This window comes from Notamacropus eugenii, chromosome 1 (genome assembly GCF_028372415.1).
Source record: "Notamacropus eugenii isolate mMacEug1 chromosome 1, mMacEug1.pri_v2, whole genome shotgun sequence".
In the NCBI taxonomy this organism is placed as follows: Eukaryota; Metazoa; Chordata; class Mammalia; order Diprotodontia; family Macropodidae; genus Notamacropus; species Notamacropus eugenii.
In genome coordinates this window covers 170290748-170311837 of record NC_092872.1, presented here as the reverse complement: position 1 = coordinate 170311837, position 21090 = coordinate 170290748, and the positions used below count along the sequence as shown (strand labels likewise).

Below are 21090 nucleotides of genomic sequence, written 5' to 3'. Positions count from 1 at the left end.
ATAGCCAGTGCAAAAATGCTTTCCTCTGCGTATTTGTTACAAAGGATTGTTTCATTTTCTTTTTCAATGAGGAGGAGGAGGAAGTGAAAGGAAGTGAAAAAATGTAAACAATCTTAATATACTTATTGATACTTATTGAAAAGGCATAATTAGTTTGGAAGTTCAAAAAAAAACCCATCAAAGCTGGGAGGGGAAGATACACTTTCCTATTGCATACATCAAGTCTCTGGGAAGTATGAACCCAAACTTAACCTATAAAGGTACTGAAGCACACATGGAGGGAAGACTTGGGACCAAGAGGTGTGTTGAGACTGTTGGTCTCAGGAGTCCTCTTTTCCTTTTGTAGAGCCCCCACCAAAGCTGCTTTTGACTACTTGACTATGACGCTCCTTGGAGATCATTTGGCTACCACACTCTTTCTTTATGGGACTTCCAATAGTTGCTGAGACTTCTCTAAGGACTTTGCTTGATCTTCCAGTCTCACTGGTCCTCTGAGTACTCCCTGCCACATACCTTTCTGATCAAGTGACACTGGCCTCCTTGCTGTCCCTCAAACAAGACACTCCATCTCATAAATGTAAGATTTTGATTGAGGTATTGTCCCATGTCTGGAATTCTATCCCTTCTCACCTGTACCTGATGGTTTTCCTTGCTTCTTGCAAGTCCTAGCTAAAATGCTACCTTCTACAGGAAGTCTTTCCCAGCCCCTCTTAATTCTAGGACCTTCCATCTGTTTCCTATTTATATTTGTACACATTTGTTTGCTTACCGTCTCCTCCATTAGACTGTGAGGTCCTTGAGGACAGGGACTGTCATTTATTTCTGTTTGCATTGCCAGTGCTTAGCAGCATCTGGTACATAGTAATCTGACCCTTAATAAGTGGTTATTGATTTTCTGAAATCATGCATACACAGACATACATCAATGTCTGTATATATGTACACATATGTATGTGTGTAAATATGTGTATAGATGCATACATTTGTGTGTGTGTTTGTGTGTATGTGTGTGTGGACGTATTATTGTCTTAAAGCCAACTTAACTCCTCTTCTGGAGTCGACATATTTTCCAGACACACTGGACCTGGGGTATGCAGGAGGCCCTGAAGCAATCAAGGATGAAGCCACACCTACTCTGACATAATTTGTTGTTTGTACCCCTAGCTGGATTCCCTATGTGTTTCTGGGAGTTGAAGCAGCTACAAGACAGGCATCAGTCAGTCTGCATGAGACTGAGAAATTGTCTGTGTGATTGGGACCCTTGCAGAGAAGTGGATCATCCTATCTGTATGGTCTTGGCAGTTTCCAAAGGAAAAGTGTGCTGCTTTTGTCATCCTGCTTACTCGTGTTGTCCCTCCCTTTCTTTTGCCCTTGAGAAGGGGGATTAATCCTTTCCCCATCCCTACTGCTCCCTTCCTTCCTCCATGCCATTCCCATTTGGGGGAGACTGCCTTCCACTAGTCCCCATCTTGTTGTAACTCATGAATATTATGCAGTCTTTGGTCTGGACTGTGAGCTCCTTTGTACTTAGTTTCACATGCATGTTCATTTCTCTTATAACATGTCCAGTTTCAAAGATGTCTCACAATCTTGTGATTTCTTCTTTGTAAACCACGTATACACATATACATCTATGTGCTAGGTATTGTAATCTACCCTAATCTGTATAATTTTCATGATTCCTAGTTTACTGCTTGATTGCTGTTTTACATTTGTTACCTGTCCATGATTATCTTTATATAACAAGCTTTTGGGGTGAAGGAACTAAACTAGGCAAGAGTAAGTAAACTTACTATTACCCTCCTCATCTGGGGAGGGATGATTTTCCATCAGGAGTAACCATGAAAAGTCGAGTTTATTCTGACCCCTAAAATGGAGGTACAAAAGAGGGATCACTCAGTGTTATGGCAGTCCTCCCACTCTGGCCAAAGGTGGAAATCACAGTCTCCCACAGAGGTGTGGAATGGGTTTTTCTAGGTCCCTGATCTTATCTATCTAAATACATCCTTGCAACGAGGGCACCAGAATCCTTGCACCCTGGTTTTTAAGCCCTATGATACAAGCCTACTTGTGTTACAATTCTATCATTCCCAGTGAGAGCCCTACAGACTTCATCATCTCAATAAGGAACCACAAATTGAAAGTGGATGGTGCATTTGAAATGTGTTAATACTTAAAACATCACAATATGCAGATAATATTCAAATCACGGGCTTTTCCAGGCTCATGAGACCAATGATTACACACTGGCTAGAGAAGTTAGGATGGGATTTTTCTAGTTGACTACTTCCATAGCCATAGATCATCTGTCCAGAGAGAAGATATCACCATGGCCTGTTAAACTGTCCTTTGTCAGGTGTTTAAAATTGTACCTCACCTCAAAAGAACTGCCTTGTCCATTGTTCTCTCACATTGTCCTGAAGAATAATAACTGCAGACGTTTCCAGGTAAGAGGAGAAGAGCCAATGTTTACATCTCATGCCCTGATGTTCTCATTTTATTTCAGAAATTTTTCTTTGAAGATGTGTCCTAGGTAGAATTTCCAAACATGCTCCTGCTTATCTACTTAGAGAGCTGAGAGTAGGAGTGATTGGTCCAGAATTACTTAGTCATTTGTGACCAGAGATGAGACTTGAACCCATAGCATACATGTACGTATGCACATATGTATATATACATGTGTTTGCATTTATGTATGTATAAATATTTACTATGTATACATTTATGTGGGGAGAGAGAGAGAGAGAGAAGCCCTAGATTACAGAAAATCAACCTAACTTGTCCTCATACTCAGAGTGCTCACAGAGTTCTTTGCTGTACAGGGATGTACAGATTTGCCACATAAAGCTTCTGAACACAATCTTATTGCTTCACTTTCCACTTCTGGAGATGATCTTCCTTTTTACTATGGTGCAACAAGATGTTCATCAATGGAAGTTTCTACACCTAGACCATGAACTAACTTTAATTATAGGTTGGGTGATAATTACATGGTTGCTACTGATCTGTTTGACAAATGACTGGGTCAGCTCAAGCAAGTGAACAGTTTTGTAGGCTGTCCCCCCCTCCCCCCACTCCCTGCTGCCCTAGCTAATTTGTTCAGGAGTCAATGCTTCCTCCTCTAGGTAGGCATCAACACAGTCACCAGAATGGTAGCTACCCTACTGAAAACACCACAACCTTCCTCCTTAATTCCAAAGAATAAGTGGTATAAGATTGCCCAAGGAGAATTTTAGAATCATAGTATTTAGAGCTGGAAGAAACCTTAGAGATCATATAGTTTGACCTCCTTCACTTTACAGATGAGAAAACAGGTCTCACAGAGTTGGACTGACTTGCCTAAAGTCACCAAAGCTAAGAAGTAGAAAAGCTAGGACCTCAAATGTCAAATTCAGTGCTCTTTCCATTGCACACACTGCATTCTCCTATGTTTGGAAAATTAAACAGTACCTTTCCAGCTTCAGTTAGAATTTAACTTTTGGATTCATTCCTTTCTTCCTGAGTCTTTTGTGGAAATAATTATTTGAAACTGGGAAATTTTTCCTATTGGAAACATCTCATGTTCTTAGGTAGAGTTCAGATTTTCAGTAGCAGGCCATTGAAATGAATGAAAAACCCCAAGAGACAGAGTTTCTGGGTAATTAACAACCGATTGATTAATTAGGCTGGCTGGCAATCAATAAATTGATGGTCAGTGGTTTCTCTAGGTAACCAAAGGTGATTCATGGAGAGCCTGAAAGTCTTAAATACTTTTAGAAAGGGAATGTCCCTGACAAGTGAAAATTGACTCTGATTGATTGACATTTAATGAGGTGGTGGGCTAGAAGTCTTCAGTTCTTCCCATAGAGGAAAGTGGCTCGATCATGGGAGTCAGCCACCTCCAGCAAACACCATCTCCATGAATATCACTTTGTTTGGCATTCTCCTTCATGAACTGGGTCACCCTAGACTCTAAAGGAGGGGTACAAGGACAGGGTCTCCTTTCTCCAAGGTAAGAGGCCATCCAGACTGGATTCCATTTATTCTCTAAACAGAAGTTAGGTCTCCTAGTTGGATGGGATCCTGTCCAAAATCAAAAAGCATGTTCCTTGAGGGTAGAGGTAATTTCTTCAGTCAGTCCTGTCCTCCAGAGATAAAAGCTAATCTTCAATGAAAGAATTGAAAAGAAAACCCTGGATCTCAATTTAATAATTAGTTATTAATATGAATAAAATAATAATTTCTCTCATCCTATAATCATAGATCTAAAGTATGAATTCTTAACCTGAGATAATCAAACTTGCTTTTTAAAAAATATTTTGAAGTAAACTATTTTAATGTAATTGGATTCCTTTGTAATCCTATGTATTTTAGTTTATGTGTTTAAAAACACTATTCTGAGAAGGGGTCTATAGACTTCATTTGACTACCAAAGGAGGCCAGGATTCAAAAAAGTTCAAGAACTTCTGATAATCTACAGCCACCTTGTCCTACTTGTTCTAGCTGAGGAAACCGAGGACCATGAATGTAAAACAACTTGACTAAGGTCACGCAGTCCACTGTCAGAGGGAAGATTTGAATATATCCTTAGATGTCATAGTCATTCGCCTTTCCTGTGTTCCTACCTTGCCTATTTTATATGGGAGGTTGATAGGGGTTGGAGGAAGACAAAAGAAGAGTAAAAGTTAATTTCCTGATCAACTTTATGATTTTGTAGGGTGGTCGGCCTTCGTTTGAAACTGTTTCTCACCAAGTAGATGTGAATTTGCTGACTTAGAGAGTTGTTGGTAGAATTACATATTGGGCTAAGAGCTAAGGGGGTCAAGTTTCAAAGTCATGATGCCTTCATCCTTTTTTCCCCCTTTTTGGAGGATTGATCAGAAATCAGCTTAACTAAAAGCAGTCATGAGTCACGGGTAGGGTTTCGTCCGCTCAGGAACTGCTAATGGCTGGTTGCCTTGAGTATTAGATAGGTGGAATTTGCATGTTCTCAGATTTAGAGTTGGGATTTCTTGATCTCAGTCTTCAAAAGGTAATAGCATGATCTTTCAGTCTGAGTGATGACAGCTATAAAAAGGGAAATTTCAAGACCAAGGAGTACAAGTTCCTGAACCCCACCTTTCTGGGGGAGATTTTCTGGCTGAGATTTTCTGGGCTGTGAGGTTGCCTTTCTACCAATCCCATTAGAAAGATCAATACTCCAGCCTTCTAGCAGTAGAAGGGGAATTACTGGGCTGACTCACTTTCATGTGATTTGATCTCATCTGTCAACTTGACTGTAAGTTTTTAGGGATTTATTCACTATTACCTATGGTATGGAATAGTGATAGAGTTAGGATTTAAGCACAAGATTCCAAATCCAGGTATCTTTCTCCACATGCCACACTGCCTCCCATGTTTTTAGGAGTGTTCTCGATTCTCAACCATACTATTAGTAGCATAAGGAATGTTAGCAATATGTGGTAAAGAAATTGGAGAATGGAGTTAGTCCATATCCTCTTACCTCTGTACTCTTCACCCAGGACAGGCATCTTCAAGGACCTGTCCCTGCATGTAGAAACAAGCTCCTTTGAGACAGGTACCATAGAACTATAGAAAAGCCCAGAAGCAGTAACAGAACATGGTTCCAGTGATTCATGTCGTGTATGTAGTACAACAATCTCCAATATGGAAGTCAGAAATTTTGGATTCTACTTCAAGGTCTACCACTAGATACCAGTGTATCCCTCTTTAAATCACTGAACCTCTCTATGCTTCAACGTCCTCATCTGTATGTAGAGTTTGTACAAGAGGAATACCTGGTCCTGGCACTTGTCCATCCATTTGCCCCACATTGAGGATGACTGATTTTAGAGGTGGTGTAGCAGAGTACAATGGTTCAGATTTAATGGTTCGAGCACCCTTTCCAGCTTCTCAACAATAAAGAGTTCATGCTAAAAAACTCCTTGGTACCTTAAGCAGTAAATAAATGTAAATGATAATATTAGTAGCATGTTAAATTACCCTTCAACTACACAACACTTTTTTTCTTGCAGAAGGAGGTTTCATGATACAAAAAAATCATTGGGAACCACTAGCAAGATGGTAAACATCTGGTCTTGAAACCAGCAATACCTGAATTTGAATTGCATCATATACCAGGTAAGTCATTTTACCTGTCAGTGTTCTAGGCAACTCTGGAAATCTCTAATTTGCAAAGAAGGTGCCAACTTGCTTTGGTAAAGTGAGTTACCTACCCATCATGTGTTGGCTTAGGCTGTTGTGGAAAAGGTTCCTATTAAAACCAATCAGGTTTTAATGAGTATGACCTTATCTTCCATAGGGTGATATAATCAAAACCTCGCACTGTTAATCAGATTTACTTAGTTATATCCTCTACCTGTAAAATTAGAAGACTGGACCAGATGGCCTTAAAGGTTGTCTTCATCTCCAAATACAACACTCTCCAATACTGGTTCCTATTCCTGCTTGCTTTTCCAATCCAATCCAATTAATATTTCTCAAAACCCTAATAAAAACACACACACACACACACACACACACACAAAACAGTGACTATCTACAAGAAGTTTAAATTGTACTGTTGTCCTAATTCTTTGACTCTTAGATTCCTGGGCCCCTGACTACTTCTAAGACATTCGGGGTTTCCTTGTACTAAATTATATGTTTAATATCTCTCTGGTCACCTCATACTGTGACTCCCACTTATTTTGTGCATGCCTGACTCCTGGTGTTCCCCTGCACTTTGTACTTATGCAAAACATGCAGGCTGCTTCTCTGTCTGTTCCCCTGTGGGGGGAGGAAGATGGCAGGAGTAGCCAAGGAATTGTAGAACTTTTACTTGTTTTTGAAAGTAAGTCCTTAATAATAACTGGTATTTATATAATACATTATGTACATTCTCTCCTCTGACTCTCACAATAACTCTGGGAGGTAGGTACTACAGGTATTATTATCCCCATTTTGCCAGATGAGGAAACTGAGGCACAGAGAGGTTAAGGGGTGGATATGTATGTGTGATACATAGATATACATACATATACATACACATATATGTTTTATCTCATGGCCTCACATTTAATAAGAACCAAGAGACAGGATTTAGGAATATCCTTAATTTGTAGAAGTTACACATGGAAAAACATGAACTCTCTTACTTTCAGATAAGGAAATCTTTTTCTTGATTTTTTGCTCTAGCTGAAAATGAATAAAGGAAAATTCCTTAATTTAAAAAAAATGTAGTAAAATATTCTGCTGCCAACACAAATTTGAGAGCTGGACCACTCCATTCCACTTGATGAAATGAAGAAAAAACCTCTAAAGGGGAGAGAATACATTTGAGAAAGTATAGCTTTGAAAACTAAATAACATGCTTTCCTCACAAGTGTATTAATAATACTTGCTATTTTACAGATTAGAAAAAGAAGGGTTAGAAAGGTTTAACATGTCCACATTTACAACCCTGGGTTGCAGGGTAGGAGCTCAACACAGGAATGTCTGCCTCCAAACCTAGCCCTGTTCTTGCCACCCAGTCTGCCTGGCACACCACATCACACAGATAAGGGTCCTTGAGTATTGACAAACAACAAAACAATAAATCAAACCTTGACTTGTAGAGTTTGACAGTTTTGGAGGTGGAAATACTCATGCTGAAAACGTAATGGTCAGCTCTCCTTTATAAGCTGGCTCCAGTTCTCCATTAAGTCACATGGCTGAAATTCTAGAAACAGTCTTACGGTGGAATCAAGACAAAGTCATAATACATTTTACTAAGGAAACTTCCAAGAAAGGTCTGGCTCTCATTCAAGGACACAGGGGGAGAGAAAAGGTTAGATAGAGGCTATTCCAAAAGCTTTGGGGAATTCTAAGTCACTCAAGTTTTGTGTCCCAAAAGCCTTAGTAGAGTTTTAAGCTATTAGTACCTTAAAGCTTTAGGACCTCTGTGTCCCCCAAAATTAAAGCTTTAGTAGCTCCTTGTGTCCCCAGAGTCGTAGTGCTTGCAGTTTTAGGGTATTTACGTTTAACCTTTAGTAGCTTAAAAATTCAGTAAGCCTTTCGGGCCAGCCTGTACGGTGTGCAGTGCCATAGCCTGCCTTCTGATCCACTCAGTTCCAGGATTTGGTCTTGTTTCTTCCCCTCAACCCAAATCCAAGTGCAGTGTTGCGCACACAGTAAGTACTTAATAAACATTTTTGCATTCATTCATCCCACAGAGCCATCCATTTCATTCCCAGTTGGAGGGCCAAGAGAAAGTAGCCTGCGGGTCAAAGTTTCTCCCCAGCCGGGTCCCGCACCTACCCCGGGACAGCTGTCATCTGGTGCCATTTCCTCATTCACCCAGAAATCACTGCCAGGGAGGCTGGCCTTCAGAACCCACCAAAGGCGGAGTTGTGAAACCTTCCCAGGCTCCGCTCCAGCCAGCTGCCCCTCCTCCCAGCGGCTTGCTGCCCCGGACACTTAAAGCAGCTGCCCAAGCAGCCCGAGCAGCAGAAGCAGCCGCCGCCGCCGCCGCCGCGTCGCCATTGCCAGGGCACAGGCTAGGGCAGTGCCCAGTTTCCGGGGCCCCAGGATCCGTCAAGATGCGCTGGGCGCTGCTGCTGCTCCTCGCGGCCGGGGCTTTCTTTCTAGCCCCCGGGGTTTCCAGCTTGCCCACTGTTTCTGCAGAAGGTAAGGAGATGGCATGGAGAAGTCTGGGCAAGCCAAGTCCGCTTCTTGGCTACTCAGCCTTCACTTAGTGAAGGAGCGGCCGCCGAGCAGAGCCCGGGCGGACGGAGCGGGGTCCAGGGGCCGAGGAAGGAGGAGAACTTGGCGGTCCCCCCAAGGGGTCCCAGATGCTCTAGGGACGCAGTTTCCACGGAGCCCACACCCATAACACATACCCCCCCAAACATCCCAACACACACGCACACACACACACTCACACGCACACACATACACGCACACACACTCACACACACGCACACACGCATCTAGTTCCTTTCTGGGAAAAGTATGGAAAGTGAAAGTGATCATGCAACTAAACCACAGAAGAAACTTGGCAGGAAAAAAACCCCCGAAGTAACTAAAAGAGAGCGCCTTGTGACCCGGGGTTGTTCTGCAGAACCGAGACGGCTCCGTGCCTTGGGAGAGGCGCATCTTTTCCCTTCTCCCAACCCTGAATGCTAAGAGCGTTTTATATTTTCCCTTTAACGCTAACGGAGTTTTCTCTCCACATGTGTTAAACGAGTGCACCACTTAAGTCCTGCGGCCCACCACTCCATCCAGAACGAATTACCAAGCAAGTACTTGGCAAATCCCGAGCTCAGGACTGCTGCTGAGCAGTTGGTTCAGGAAAGGTTGGAAGGGAGCTGGGGAAACCTAGACTAGGGGCGGAAACTAAGCCCCCGAAGACACCTCTGCTGTCTGTAATTGGAGCCCCTGGTTCTCAAATTAGCCAGCCCTCCTGGGTGCATGAATTAAATGGAACAAAATTAGACAAACATCAAAACCAAACACCCTTGAGTTTGGGGGGCTGAAAGGGGCCCCTAGAGATTTAGTCCCACCTTTTCCTTTGGCAGAATGGGAGGCACTTGAGGCCAAGAAAGGTGAAAGGGCTTGGCCATGGTCACAGAACCAGTTTGTGACAGTCCGAACCAGGCAGGCTTAGACCTCAGGTCTGTCTCCCTCCAGACAGAAACATGAAATCTGAGATCTAGAACTCCAAGGAACTCCAGGGTTAGTGGATCCAACCCCTCATATACAAATGGAAAAATTGAGGCCAGAGAGGGTAAAGCAGTGACTTCTCCAAAGACAATTGAAACCCAAGCCCTCTGACTTGCCAACCAGTACTCCTTTATACTATGCCAGAATCTCCAGAGGTTTTGCAGTGCTTTTAGGACCTGAAACAATAAATCACAACTACAGTAAGTTTGGCATTCCAGTCAAGAATTTTGAAACTGAAAATGTAACCCAGAGAACTGATGTCTTTTCTCTGAGGCAAATCTTACCTGTATCCTATTTCTAAGTGACATCCAGGAAAACCTTGTCCCTCATTTTGGAGGCTTAGAGTGGGTTGGATGTTAGTAATTTTTTTCTTAATTCCTTCTATCTAGCTAAAAATTAATTCATATTGCCTCACTGCTCTCCCTTTAATCTGGAACTCTAGTTTTTCTAGACTTTGTCCCCAGGCCATTAAATGAATGTAGTGACCCAAGGTGGTAACCCAAAGACAATACTATCCATGGGGTTTTCTTACCAAAGATACTGGAATGGTTTGCCATTTGCTTCTCCAGTTGATTTAAGTAAACATAGGTTAAGTGATTTGCCTAGGGTCACATAGCTAGTAAGTATCTGAGGCCAGATTTGAACTTAGTTCTTTCTAACTCCACTTCCAGCTCTCTATCTACCTGCCTAATTAACACATAGATAGCAGCTTTCCATCTGATCCATTTGCTAGACATAACACTAAATCCAACTACCCCTACTTCTGGAGTTAGCCTGGAAATTTGCATTAGAGAGTATCAGAAAGTCTAGTTCTTAGAAATTTCCATTTTGTAAAGTGTCATATAAAGCAGTGATTGATCCTTAAAAATAAGAATTAATTTATTAACTACATGCTTGAGTATAGACAAAATATGTCTGGTTTATACCAAATTCTAAAATGTGCTTTTGCCTTCACAGAGAAGTTTCTATTTAAGTCATGGATGAAACAGGTCAGTGATTACTTCTCCTTTTTTGAGCTTTTTAAATTGTGCAAGTTTCCTGCTATGAAATGATGTCAGTTGCGGTGACAGATGTAAAGGGAAGGGATTTTCCAATTTCTCACCAGAGTCTTTCAAATATAATATTTGTCAAATCAAATGTCAATTAATAAAAACTAAGCAGCTGGTTATAATTCCCAAGAGTACTGAATATGGGCCTATGGTCTGTTGCTTTGACTCCTCAAACTATTATCACTCTATTATGTTAATGACCAACTTAGTCACCCTTTCTCTTTAAGAGATGCTCCTTTATATATGAGAGAATGTTCTGGCTATTTTTACTATTTAAAATGTGTCTAAATAGAAAAAAGTCATAAAGCCATTTTAAAACAGTTTTAAATTTATCATGAGTTTCTGCAAATTCAGCCAGCCTTTGTTTTTTTAAGAAAGAAGTCTTTTAGTATTTTGTTTTTCTCTAATTATCTGGAAAAACATTAGTTTTTTAAACTTTGAGTTTCAAATTCTCTCCTTTCATCCCTCCCCACACCCCTTACTAAAAAGGCAAGCAGTTCTATGTAGGTTATACATGTGTAATCATGCAAAACATATTTCCATATTATTCATATTGTGAAAGAAAACATAGACAAGAAAAATAAAGTTTAAAAAAGTATGCTTCTTTCCATATTTAGATACCATCAGTTCTTTGTCTGTAGTATCTAACTAACATTTAGGTCCTTTTGGGCTTCTTGCTTGCCCTGAATAAAATATTCTACCTTTCAAGCTGCCATTTAATACCCATAAGCAAAAAAAAATAAAACAAATGTGTTTGAATGTGGCAATAAAAATATTAATTTTCACTTATTTTGCATTTAGAGCATGGCTCTTGACTCATCCCTCATATTCCTATATGAACATCTCTATCTAAAGCTTTGCATATTTGCTATAAAAAAAAAAGCTTGGGATGGCCTAAGTCTGTTAGTTCAATAAAATAAGTTAGTAGGAAAGGTCTTTCCTTTTTGTCCTTCAAAAAAATGAACTCTTTATTTTGTTAATCTCTTGCTGCTTTCTTAATAGTTTTCTTGTGCTGCTTTTTTTTTTTTAGCACAACAAGAAATATGATTTGTCAGAGTATCATCGGAGACTACATCATTTTCTTGAAAATAAGAGAATAATTGATAAACACAATGCCGGGAACCACTCATACAAAAGTAATGCAGCAAAATTATTCTTAATTCTGATCTGGGAACTGGGGATGGTAAAAATAATGTTAGAAAATAGCAGGAGAGTATAAACCAAGAATAGTAATCAATTAACCAGGAAATTATTTCTTACACCTTTATATGAATCATCAAACAATCAGTCAACAAGTATTTTATTAAGTACTTACAATATTCCACACTCAGGGGATATAATATAATGGGGGGGGGGCGGGTGAGTGTGGATATATGAACTGATAGTGTATGAAACTGAGATATACCTAGGAATATTTGTGCATGAAGTAAAACCTTTTCAGAGGTTTGCAGAATTAGCTGAATCAAGCAAAGTAGGTTAATGCCTTCAGGATAGAGAGCGCCCTATCCCCTAGGGAGCATGAATGTGAGGAAGATAAGTCCTAGAAGAAGGTATCACAATGAGAGGCCCCTTGGAGGTAAGAGGAATGCTGGCTTGTGGGCAGTTGCTGCACATGGTCACCCAATGGGCCATAGGCTAGGAGGTTAAGGGTAGGGTAGGGGGTCAGCAGGCATGGGTGGGGGGGGGTGGGGAAACATAGTATTTATCATATGCTGGGCATTGTACTTAGTGCCAGTGATACAAAGACAAATGGAAAAACAGCCTCTGCCTTCAAGAAGCTTATATTCTAGTGGGGGGGGGGGGGATACAACATATTTATTAACAAGCAGGAGAAACAAACAACAAAGGCTTCTGGAGGAGCTAATTTGATTCGGGTCTTGCAGCAAGCCAAAGATTCTAAGAAAGGACTGGACACATTTCAGGCATGAGTAGTAACCATGGAAAGGTAGAGAGGGAAGCAATGAAATGCTGAGCTCAGAAAACAGGAAGCAGAACAACTGGCTGGTGGTGGAAATGACTGCAGTGCTGGCTGAGAGAAAGGGACCCACCAAATATGTGGAAGAGGGAGGTGATGGACTGAAGGGCCTGAGATGTCAAGGGGAGGGAGGATTTTGTATTTCATCCTAGAGACAACAAGATGACACTGAAAAGTCTCAAGCAAGTGAGTGATACACTCAGTGCTGTGCTTTAGGAGGATGATTTTGTCATCTGTGGAGGTTGGCCTGGGAGGAAAAAACCAGAAGCCAGAAATCTATTTAGGAGACTATTTGAACAGTCCAAGAAAAAAGGTGATGAGCACCCTGGATGTGGAGAGGAAACAAATGTGAGAAATATTGTAGAGGTCAAGTTGGCAGCTAGTTGGTGCAGTGGGGAGAGCACTGGGCCTTGAGGCAGCAGGAGCTGAGTTCAGTTCTGCCCTCAGATACTTACTAGCAGGGTGACCCTGAGCAAGTCCCTTAAGCTCAGTTTCTTCATCTTTAAAGTGGGAATAATAATCACAGCTATCTCCCAGGATTGTTGTGAGGATCAAATGAGATCATGATAATTGCTTAATGATTAAAAAGCACTTTGGACAGTGCCTGGCACAGAGTAAACACTATAAAAATGTTATTTATTATCATTATTCATTGACAAAACTTGGTGACTGATTGGATGGAATGGAGTGTCAAGGGTGACATCTATAGAGAAATGTGGAGGAAGGTCATGTTTAGGTGGGGAAGACAATGAATTCCAATCCAGACATTTGTAGTTGTAGAGGGCATCCAGGTGGAGAAAAATGTCCATCATGGAGTCAATGACAGAGAACTAGAGCTCAAGAGAGACTGTTGCTGAACATAAAGATTAGGGAATAATCCAGATAGAAATGATGACTGAGCTGAGAGAAACTGGTGAGAGGATCCATACAAAGCCTTGTGGGAAATCCAGAGTCAAGGAAGTAGGGCATGGATAGTGAATCCAGTAAAGGAGACTATAAAGAAGAATCATGGGAGAACAATCTCAGGACAGCTAGGTGAGGAGATGAGAAGGGAATGGTCAACCAAGTCAGAAACTGCCAAGAGATCCAGAATGATGAGGAATGGGAATAGGTAATTCAATTTAGTTATTGAAATCACAGCCTTGGACAGAAAAATTCCCTAGTGGTGACTCCTAAAGGCACTTCAAAGGAAAGGGATGAAAGGGTAAGAAGTGGAGGCAGCAAGTAGGAGCAGCTTTTTCTGGGAGCTGGGCTGTGAAATGTCAGATGATATGGGACTATATACAGTTTGAGAGAGTGGCTAGTCAAGGGCAGGTTCTATACCTATGGGGGGACTTCAGCATGCCTCTAGGCTACAGGGAAAGAGTCAGTAGATAAGGAGGGATTGAAGAGAAGAGAAAGGGCATCAGGAGCACATTTAGAGGGTTTGGCCTTAGTTGGCAAAGAGAAAAGTCACCTGTTCCTTAGAGGCTGGAACAAAGGAAGAATGGTGGGTGACACAGAAAGATTTTCTGAGATGTAGAAGAGGGGGGAAGAGGGAACTCCTGATCACAAGCATTTATTTTCTCAGTGAAGTGTGAACAGGAGGCCAAAGGGATTGGAGAGGGTGGGATAGGAGGGTGAAGAAGAGATTTGTAATGATGTGTAGGGAATGTTGCTGGGTCAGTCGGTATTCTTCTAAGGTATACCCAGCAGCAGTGAGGACCCAGTCAAGTTTAGATAACATACACTTGTAGTGGATGCAGTCAGTAGAGTTGTATGACTTCTTCCACAGTGCTCAGCAGCATATGATGGAGAGAAGAGAAAGCAGGTGATGGCAAAAACTCAGGGAATGGATTTGGCAAAGCATGAGAAATGAGAGGAGAAAGAGACAAGGGAGTCAAGACAGAGGCCTTTGTGTCCCCATTTCTTTGCACTGTGCCTGGCACATAGTAATATAATGTGCTTAATAAATGTTTGTTGACTGATTTTCTCTGTGGTCAAGGCTGCAGAAGAAAGGAAGTGAAGCCAAAGCAAGTAGAACTGGAAAGATCAAAGATTGGGATGAGGAATAAAAATAGGTTTAGGAGGAATGAAGTAGAAGGACAGATATGTTAGGAGCATGTGATCCAAGGAGAAGAAATTCAGAATTCTGGGTAATGGAGGATAAAAGGGTGATGGTGAAATCAGGTGTGTATATGATCATAACCATATGAGACTGAGAAGGAATGAAAGTGTAGATCATGGGAATTAATGAACTAGAAGCTTGAAAGAATGTCAGTTTGTGTATAATAATGCTTGTCTTGTGCTGACTTTGTATCTATATGTGGTATCTATTTATATACACATAAATTGTTCCTCCTTGCAGTAGCAACTAGTGAAGTTCTACTACTATTGCAGTTCATACTATAAAGAGAAACAATGTATATATTGCTATCTATAAATTAGACTGATTTCTCTCTAAAAGGGCAGTGATCATCCTTGGGATTTAATTGTCCAGGTGGCTTTTGAAGTATTTCTTTGCCCTTCTATGCCCCTGCAGCATACAAGACTCAGCCTGTGGGGAACTGCTGCTTTGGGTTTGTAGCCAAACTCCCGTTGTTGTGTAGGGACACCTTCCTGACTGGCTGTGTTGAATGTAGAAGTGGGGCATTTTATTACAATTCAATTAAGAATTGTATCCTTTTAAATTTTATTTAATCTATTAAAGCTTTTTTAACTATCATTTTGTGGTCCACAATTACATTATTGCATTCTAATATCAAACTTCAAGAACTGGACTGGCCTAAACTAGACTTGGTCACAAACATTTGGTATTAGTTGGGGGAGAGGGAGTATTTTGCAATGATTGTTTTGTTGTTATTAAATTCATTGTTGAAGTATTGGAAGAGTGATGTGCAAAAGGGGGGATTTGAGTGATTAGATAGGCAGAAACAGGATCCTGGTGTAGGTAGCCTAGAGGAGTTTTAGCAAAATTGTATTGGGACATCTGGGCCTGGAACAGTAAAGGGCCTTTACTGTGCTCAAATTTAAGATGTCCCCAAAAGTTCTTACCCTATTTGGTCATTTCTAACAATCAGTCCAAGTATTCTTGTCCAGGCTGTTGGAATGAGTTCCCTATGGTGAAGGCCAAGATTCTCTCAAGGCTTAGACTGTTGTAACTGCAAGCTCAAAGGACTACTGGGGGCCATATGCCTGAATTACTAGGGCTGGAAGGTGGGAGAAGAGATGCCAATTGTATTAGGGGATACTAGCAAGATAGGAAACCAAGTTACTCTTATGTAAATCCAGGGTACTCTTATGCAAATTAAAGCAATTCAGTACATGAGTAACAGAAAAGTGAAAGGGTTCAAAAGTTCAGAAAAAGACTAAAGAAATAGACAAAGGTCATGTGAATAAAACTTTTTATTGTTCCTTCCCTGCTACTTGTTTATTGGATTTTTTTAAAACTTCCTTTCAGTGGGACTGAACCAATTTTCAGATATGTCCTTTGATGAATTCAAAAAGACTTATCTTATGAGAGCACCTCAAGTAAGTACTGTTTATTCTAACAAAATTGGAATTTTAAAAATGTAAACATTTTGAATTATTTTACAGTGTGGTCTGTCTCCTCTCATCTACCTTCCATTTTCTCTCTCTTCTGTTCTGGGCTTCTGTTCAGAATCATTCTGGGAGCCAGAAAAGTTGGAACTCATCCTTATCTCAAGGGAACTTGGAAATTTAGAACCTTTTGTTTTAAACTGTAACTCATGTGTCACCAAGGACATTTTGTTAAGTCATACTTTAAGAGAAATTGATTTAAGAGAATCAAAGAAGGAACAAAAGAGAGGCACCAGAGTTGACAGCTGGGAAACCAGCATGTGAGGATGGGACTGAATCAAATCAACTCCTCCCACCTCACTTAAAATGAGAAGAAATTATGCCCTAATGCTTTTGTCAGGTGAGAATAACAAATAAAGTAGGTTGGATCAAGGCTGAGATATCTCTGCTGAATCCATAATAAGCTTTACACTAAATTCAACAAGCCCATGAGCAGTTTAGAAGACCTTGAAAGCTGTTGAATGAATGAGTGTAATGTTGCCCAGGAAGTGAATTGGTATTGGCTGAGGAAACTTGTTCACATCCAGTGCGTCATCTATAAAATAGCAAGCACATCTGGAACTTGGACCATCAAGCATTTGACTGTTAAGTGGTGGAAACCTCTAGCCAAGCCTCTGAGACAAATACTTCGAAGACAGAAGAGCATCTTGGCTTCTCCCTCCTCCCTTTGATCAGAAGAGAATCTTGTAAGGCCAGCAGATTTCAGACTTCCTACTGATCCTAGCATTATCCCAGAATGTTGATGAAGTATTGGCATCAGGAACTTAGGAAAAGCAGCTTCAAGCCTTTACAAGGAGCACAGCAGAGAAGCTGTGCTGAACCCAAGGAGAATGTTGGGAGGACTGCAGGAAAGCTGTGTTACTCCTTTGCAACATGTAATCTTTAAGCTGGAGTCCACTTTCCTTTGGACTGCATGTGTGCTAGGAGGAGAGTGTGTCACAAACTTGGTGGGGATATTTTGTATCAGTTGTTCTTATTATACCTCAGTGCAGTGTAGTGGGGTGTAGGGTATATTTAGGGAAGATTAACACCTCTGGTGTGAGGGCTGTTTTGCACTTTTGGTGTCCACCTGATCTACCTGTCACCTGTGACTTCAAGAAGCTGTAGCATGAGCAGTAGCCACACCCAGGTAAATCATTTCAAGAGATGGGCTAAACCATGTTAAGGATAATGGAGGGGTCTCAAACCCTTTGGTGAGTTGGCAGGGAGGGAGTGGGGTGTCTATCCCAAGCATGTGACCCCTTCCCCTGCTGGAATGGGTGAATGACAACAATTTGTTCCAATGGCCATGAAGACAGCTGAAGCTGACACTGTAGAACTCAGAGCTTGGTTAAACATCAGAGATATCTAGGTCATCCACTGTATCTCAAGCCATCTCCAGTCATCTTGAATCTGTTCTACCACTGGACTGTGAAGACTCTAACAGAGAAAGGCTGAAAAGTTAATGCAACTCTGCCTTACTTAAATCCAATTTATGCATGAATCAAAAAACATCACCCATACTATTTTACTGTTTTACTGTAGTGACAGCCAAGTGACAAAGCAGCAGGTGAGGATGCACTGGGAGTTGTAGTTGTAACCCTCTGCACACAGGTGGCTGAGGCCATAGGGTTTTCTTCTCACTGGAAATAGCAGTGGGATTCAGCAGGCCCCTGAGTGTCTGAGCAGCCTTTTAAGGACCACGCTGCTCACCTCCTATTGTGAGGAAGGGGCTAGAAAAGGTGCCCTAAAAATTGCCTGCTTATCCACCTGTGGCCTGTTAACATAGCAGGCAAGGGCCCCAATCTGCAGTCAAAACATGAATAAAAACTTCTGCAAAGATGATTCCTCTCACCATCCATATATGGAATGTGTAGACACTTATACACAACACAAAATTCAGTAGACCTGAAAGACAAACAGCTCTTATTGTGAGAGAACTCAGCAGGCATTATGTCCAAATACCAGCCCAGAATGAACAAGTCTGGCAAATACAGGACAAACTTACTGAAGTCCAAACTGGATATGCATTTTTCACAGTGAAGGGGAGCAAGTGCCCGGAAGCTGGTGTCAGTTTTACAGTTTATGCATGCATAATCTAATCAACAAGCTAGTAAGCCTACCAAAGGAAGTGAATGACAGGCTTGTGATGATCTGATTGCCACTTGCAGGAAAGCAACACATCTCCATCATCAGTGCCTATGCTTCCACATACAGACAAACCCTGTTGAAGTCAAAGAAAAATTTTTATGATGACCTGGAGATCCTCATCATCAATATGGCAAAAAGAGGGCAAGCTTTGCCTTCTGGGTGACTTTAGTACTGAGTAGGCACAGACTACCAGACATGGCAGGGAGTCCTTGGGAGGAAAGGATTCAGAACCAGCAACAAGCAGACTCGTGTATCTTGTGACCTTCTCATCACCAACACTTCATCCATTTACCTAAACACAATAAAACTTCATGGATGCACCCTCACAGTAAACATTGGTACTTAATAGACTATGTCATTTTAAGGAGAAGAGACAGACAGCATGTGAGAATGACAAAGACAATGTGTTATACAGAGTGCTGGAGTGATCACAGACGTAGGCTCTAAGTCAGGTATTCACATTCAACAAAAAATGGCAGCCCCAAGTCTAGAAGACTACAAGAAGACAATGTTAACAGAATAGAGTGCTTCTCTGAGCTGGAACAGTTTCATAGCTAACTTGGAGGGAAAATTGAGCCAACACGTGGTTGGCAACAGTGGAGTGCAAAAAGAGTGGGCAGCTTTCAGAGATTTGGTGTATAGCACTGCACATTTACTCATCTGGGTCAGAATACTTGCAAACATCAAAACTGGTTTGATGAAAATGTTGGGGAAATTCAGAAGCTGCTAAATGAAAAAATGATAACTCCATGGGAATTACTAGCAGGAAGGTTCATCCATCTCTAAGAAAGCAGCATTTAACTCCATCAAAAGTAAAGTACAAGCAAAACTTAGAGAGATGCAGGATTCTTGGCTTAAGAAGAAGGCAGATGAAATTCAGTTTTACACAGATGGTAACATTCCAAAGTGTTTTTATAATGCCCTGAAGGCATTTTATGGGCCAAAGACCCATGATACATCTCAGCTACTAAGCATTGATGGAGCCACATTGATTAGTGAAGAGGACATGATCCTGGAGAGATGGGCTGAACACTTCTGTAATATTCTCAACAGACTGTCATCAATCAATGTTGAAGTCAATCCCTCTCTAGCCAGATTTCCAACTGAAGAAGAGGTTTTGAACACCATTAGACTCTTCTCCTGTTGCAAAGCACCTGGTGCTGATTGTATTCCAGCTGAGATTTACAAGGTGAGGGGTCCATTGCTCATAAAAACTGACTAAACTTTTTCATGTTATATGGCAAGAGGAAGTTATCTCCTAGAAGTTCAAGGGTGCCTCCATTGTCTATCTCTGTAAAGATAAAGGAAATAGATTATCTTGTATCAATCATGGGGGTGAGAGGAGAGGGTCTCTGTCTTAGTCATTGCTGGTAAGATTCTTGCCAGAGTCCTCCTTGATAGGCTAATCCTTTACCGGGAAGATTGTCATCTACTTGAGAGCCAGTGAGGGTTCAGAAAGGGCCAAGGAATGGTTGATATGGTGTTTGCTACCTGACAACTCCAGGAGAAGTGCCAGGAGCAGAACCAGTCTGTACACAATGTTTGTCAACTTGACCAAGGTCTTTGATGCTGTCAGTTGAGAGGGTTTATGGAAAATAATGTCAAAATTTGGTTGCCTGGAAAAGTTCATCAATATTGTACATCATTTTCATGATGTCATGCTTGACCCTGTTCTGGATAATGGAGGATCATGGTCTCATACTTTCCCAGTCCCCAACAGAGTGCAACAAGGCGGTCTGCTTGCTCTCATGCTTTTTAACATGATGTTTTTGTCAATTTGTCAGACCTTTTCAATGAGGAGAAACACAGCATCAGGGTTGGCTACCTCACTGATGGTGAATTATTTAATTTGAAAAGGTTACAAGCCAAGACTAAAGTCAAGGGAAAGTTGGTGCATGATGTTTTGTTCACAGATGACTATGCACCTGACATTTAACGCTGTATGGATCAATTCTCTGTTGCTTGTGTTAATTTTGGTCTAACAACACTAAGAAAATACAGGTGCCCCAAAGAATTGAAGTAGTTCAAAAGAAACATGAGATACACAAATTTAGAGAATCCATCCCAAATGCTCACATGTCCTATTTGTTTCCAACCTGTGGTAGAGCATTCTGAGCTTGTATTGGTCTGGTCAGCCACGGTCAGACACACTATGACTTGACTCTAACATAGTGATGTTATTGTGCTTCTCTTTGAGACAGAAGTCCAGCAGCCAACCAGTAAATATCCTTTTCAAAAGCTAATTAGGTCTGACTGACTCATTGTTATCAAGTAGTAATCATCTAGGTGGGGGCTCATGAGCTATATATAGTATTAGAGAATGACACCCATCCCCTCAAAACTACCTCTAGATCCCTGAGCAGAGATGGAGCAGCCTCCCTCTGGGGACCTGACCTGACAGTGTAGGTGAAGACTGGGAGAGTATCTCCAGGGCATGTGCCACAGGAATAGTGAGAGAGCCTTAAATGCCCTAAGCTTCTGAGTTTGGAGAAGAGATTGCTGAGGTGCATTTGTGAGTCACCCAACATAAAATGCATTTACTCAGTTTCAGTGGGTCTGTGATCTTATTGCTGTAGAGAATGCTTCCATTGGTGCACATTATAACCCACCTGTGCTCTCTCATTCTTTGTGTTTCTTCTCCATGTTCTTCCATGGCTGCTCCAGAAGGGATTTCCA

General features: G+C 41.3%; 1 protein-coding gene across 1 annotated transcript in view; it reads left to right on the top strand.

The window, feature by feature from the left end:
• Nucleotides 1–7672: 7672 nt before the first annotated feature.
• The window catches only part of CTSH (cathepsin H), a 43446-nt gene continuing 30028 nt past the window's right edge, over nt 7673–21090 (top strand). The window contains exons 1-5 of the mRNA XM_072618828.1: nt 7673–7807; nt 8193–8646; nt 10639–10670; nt 11761–11866; nt 16145–16215. Coding sequence (XP_072474929.1) covers nt 7688–7807; nt 8193–8646; nt 10639–10670; nt 11761–11866; nt 16145–16215 — 783 coding nt within the window. The 5' untranslated portion in view covers nt 7673–7687. The remainder of the gene's footprint in view (nt 7808–8192; nt 8647–10638; nt 10671–11760; nt 11867–16144; nt 16216–21090) is intronic.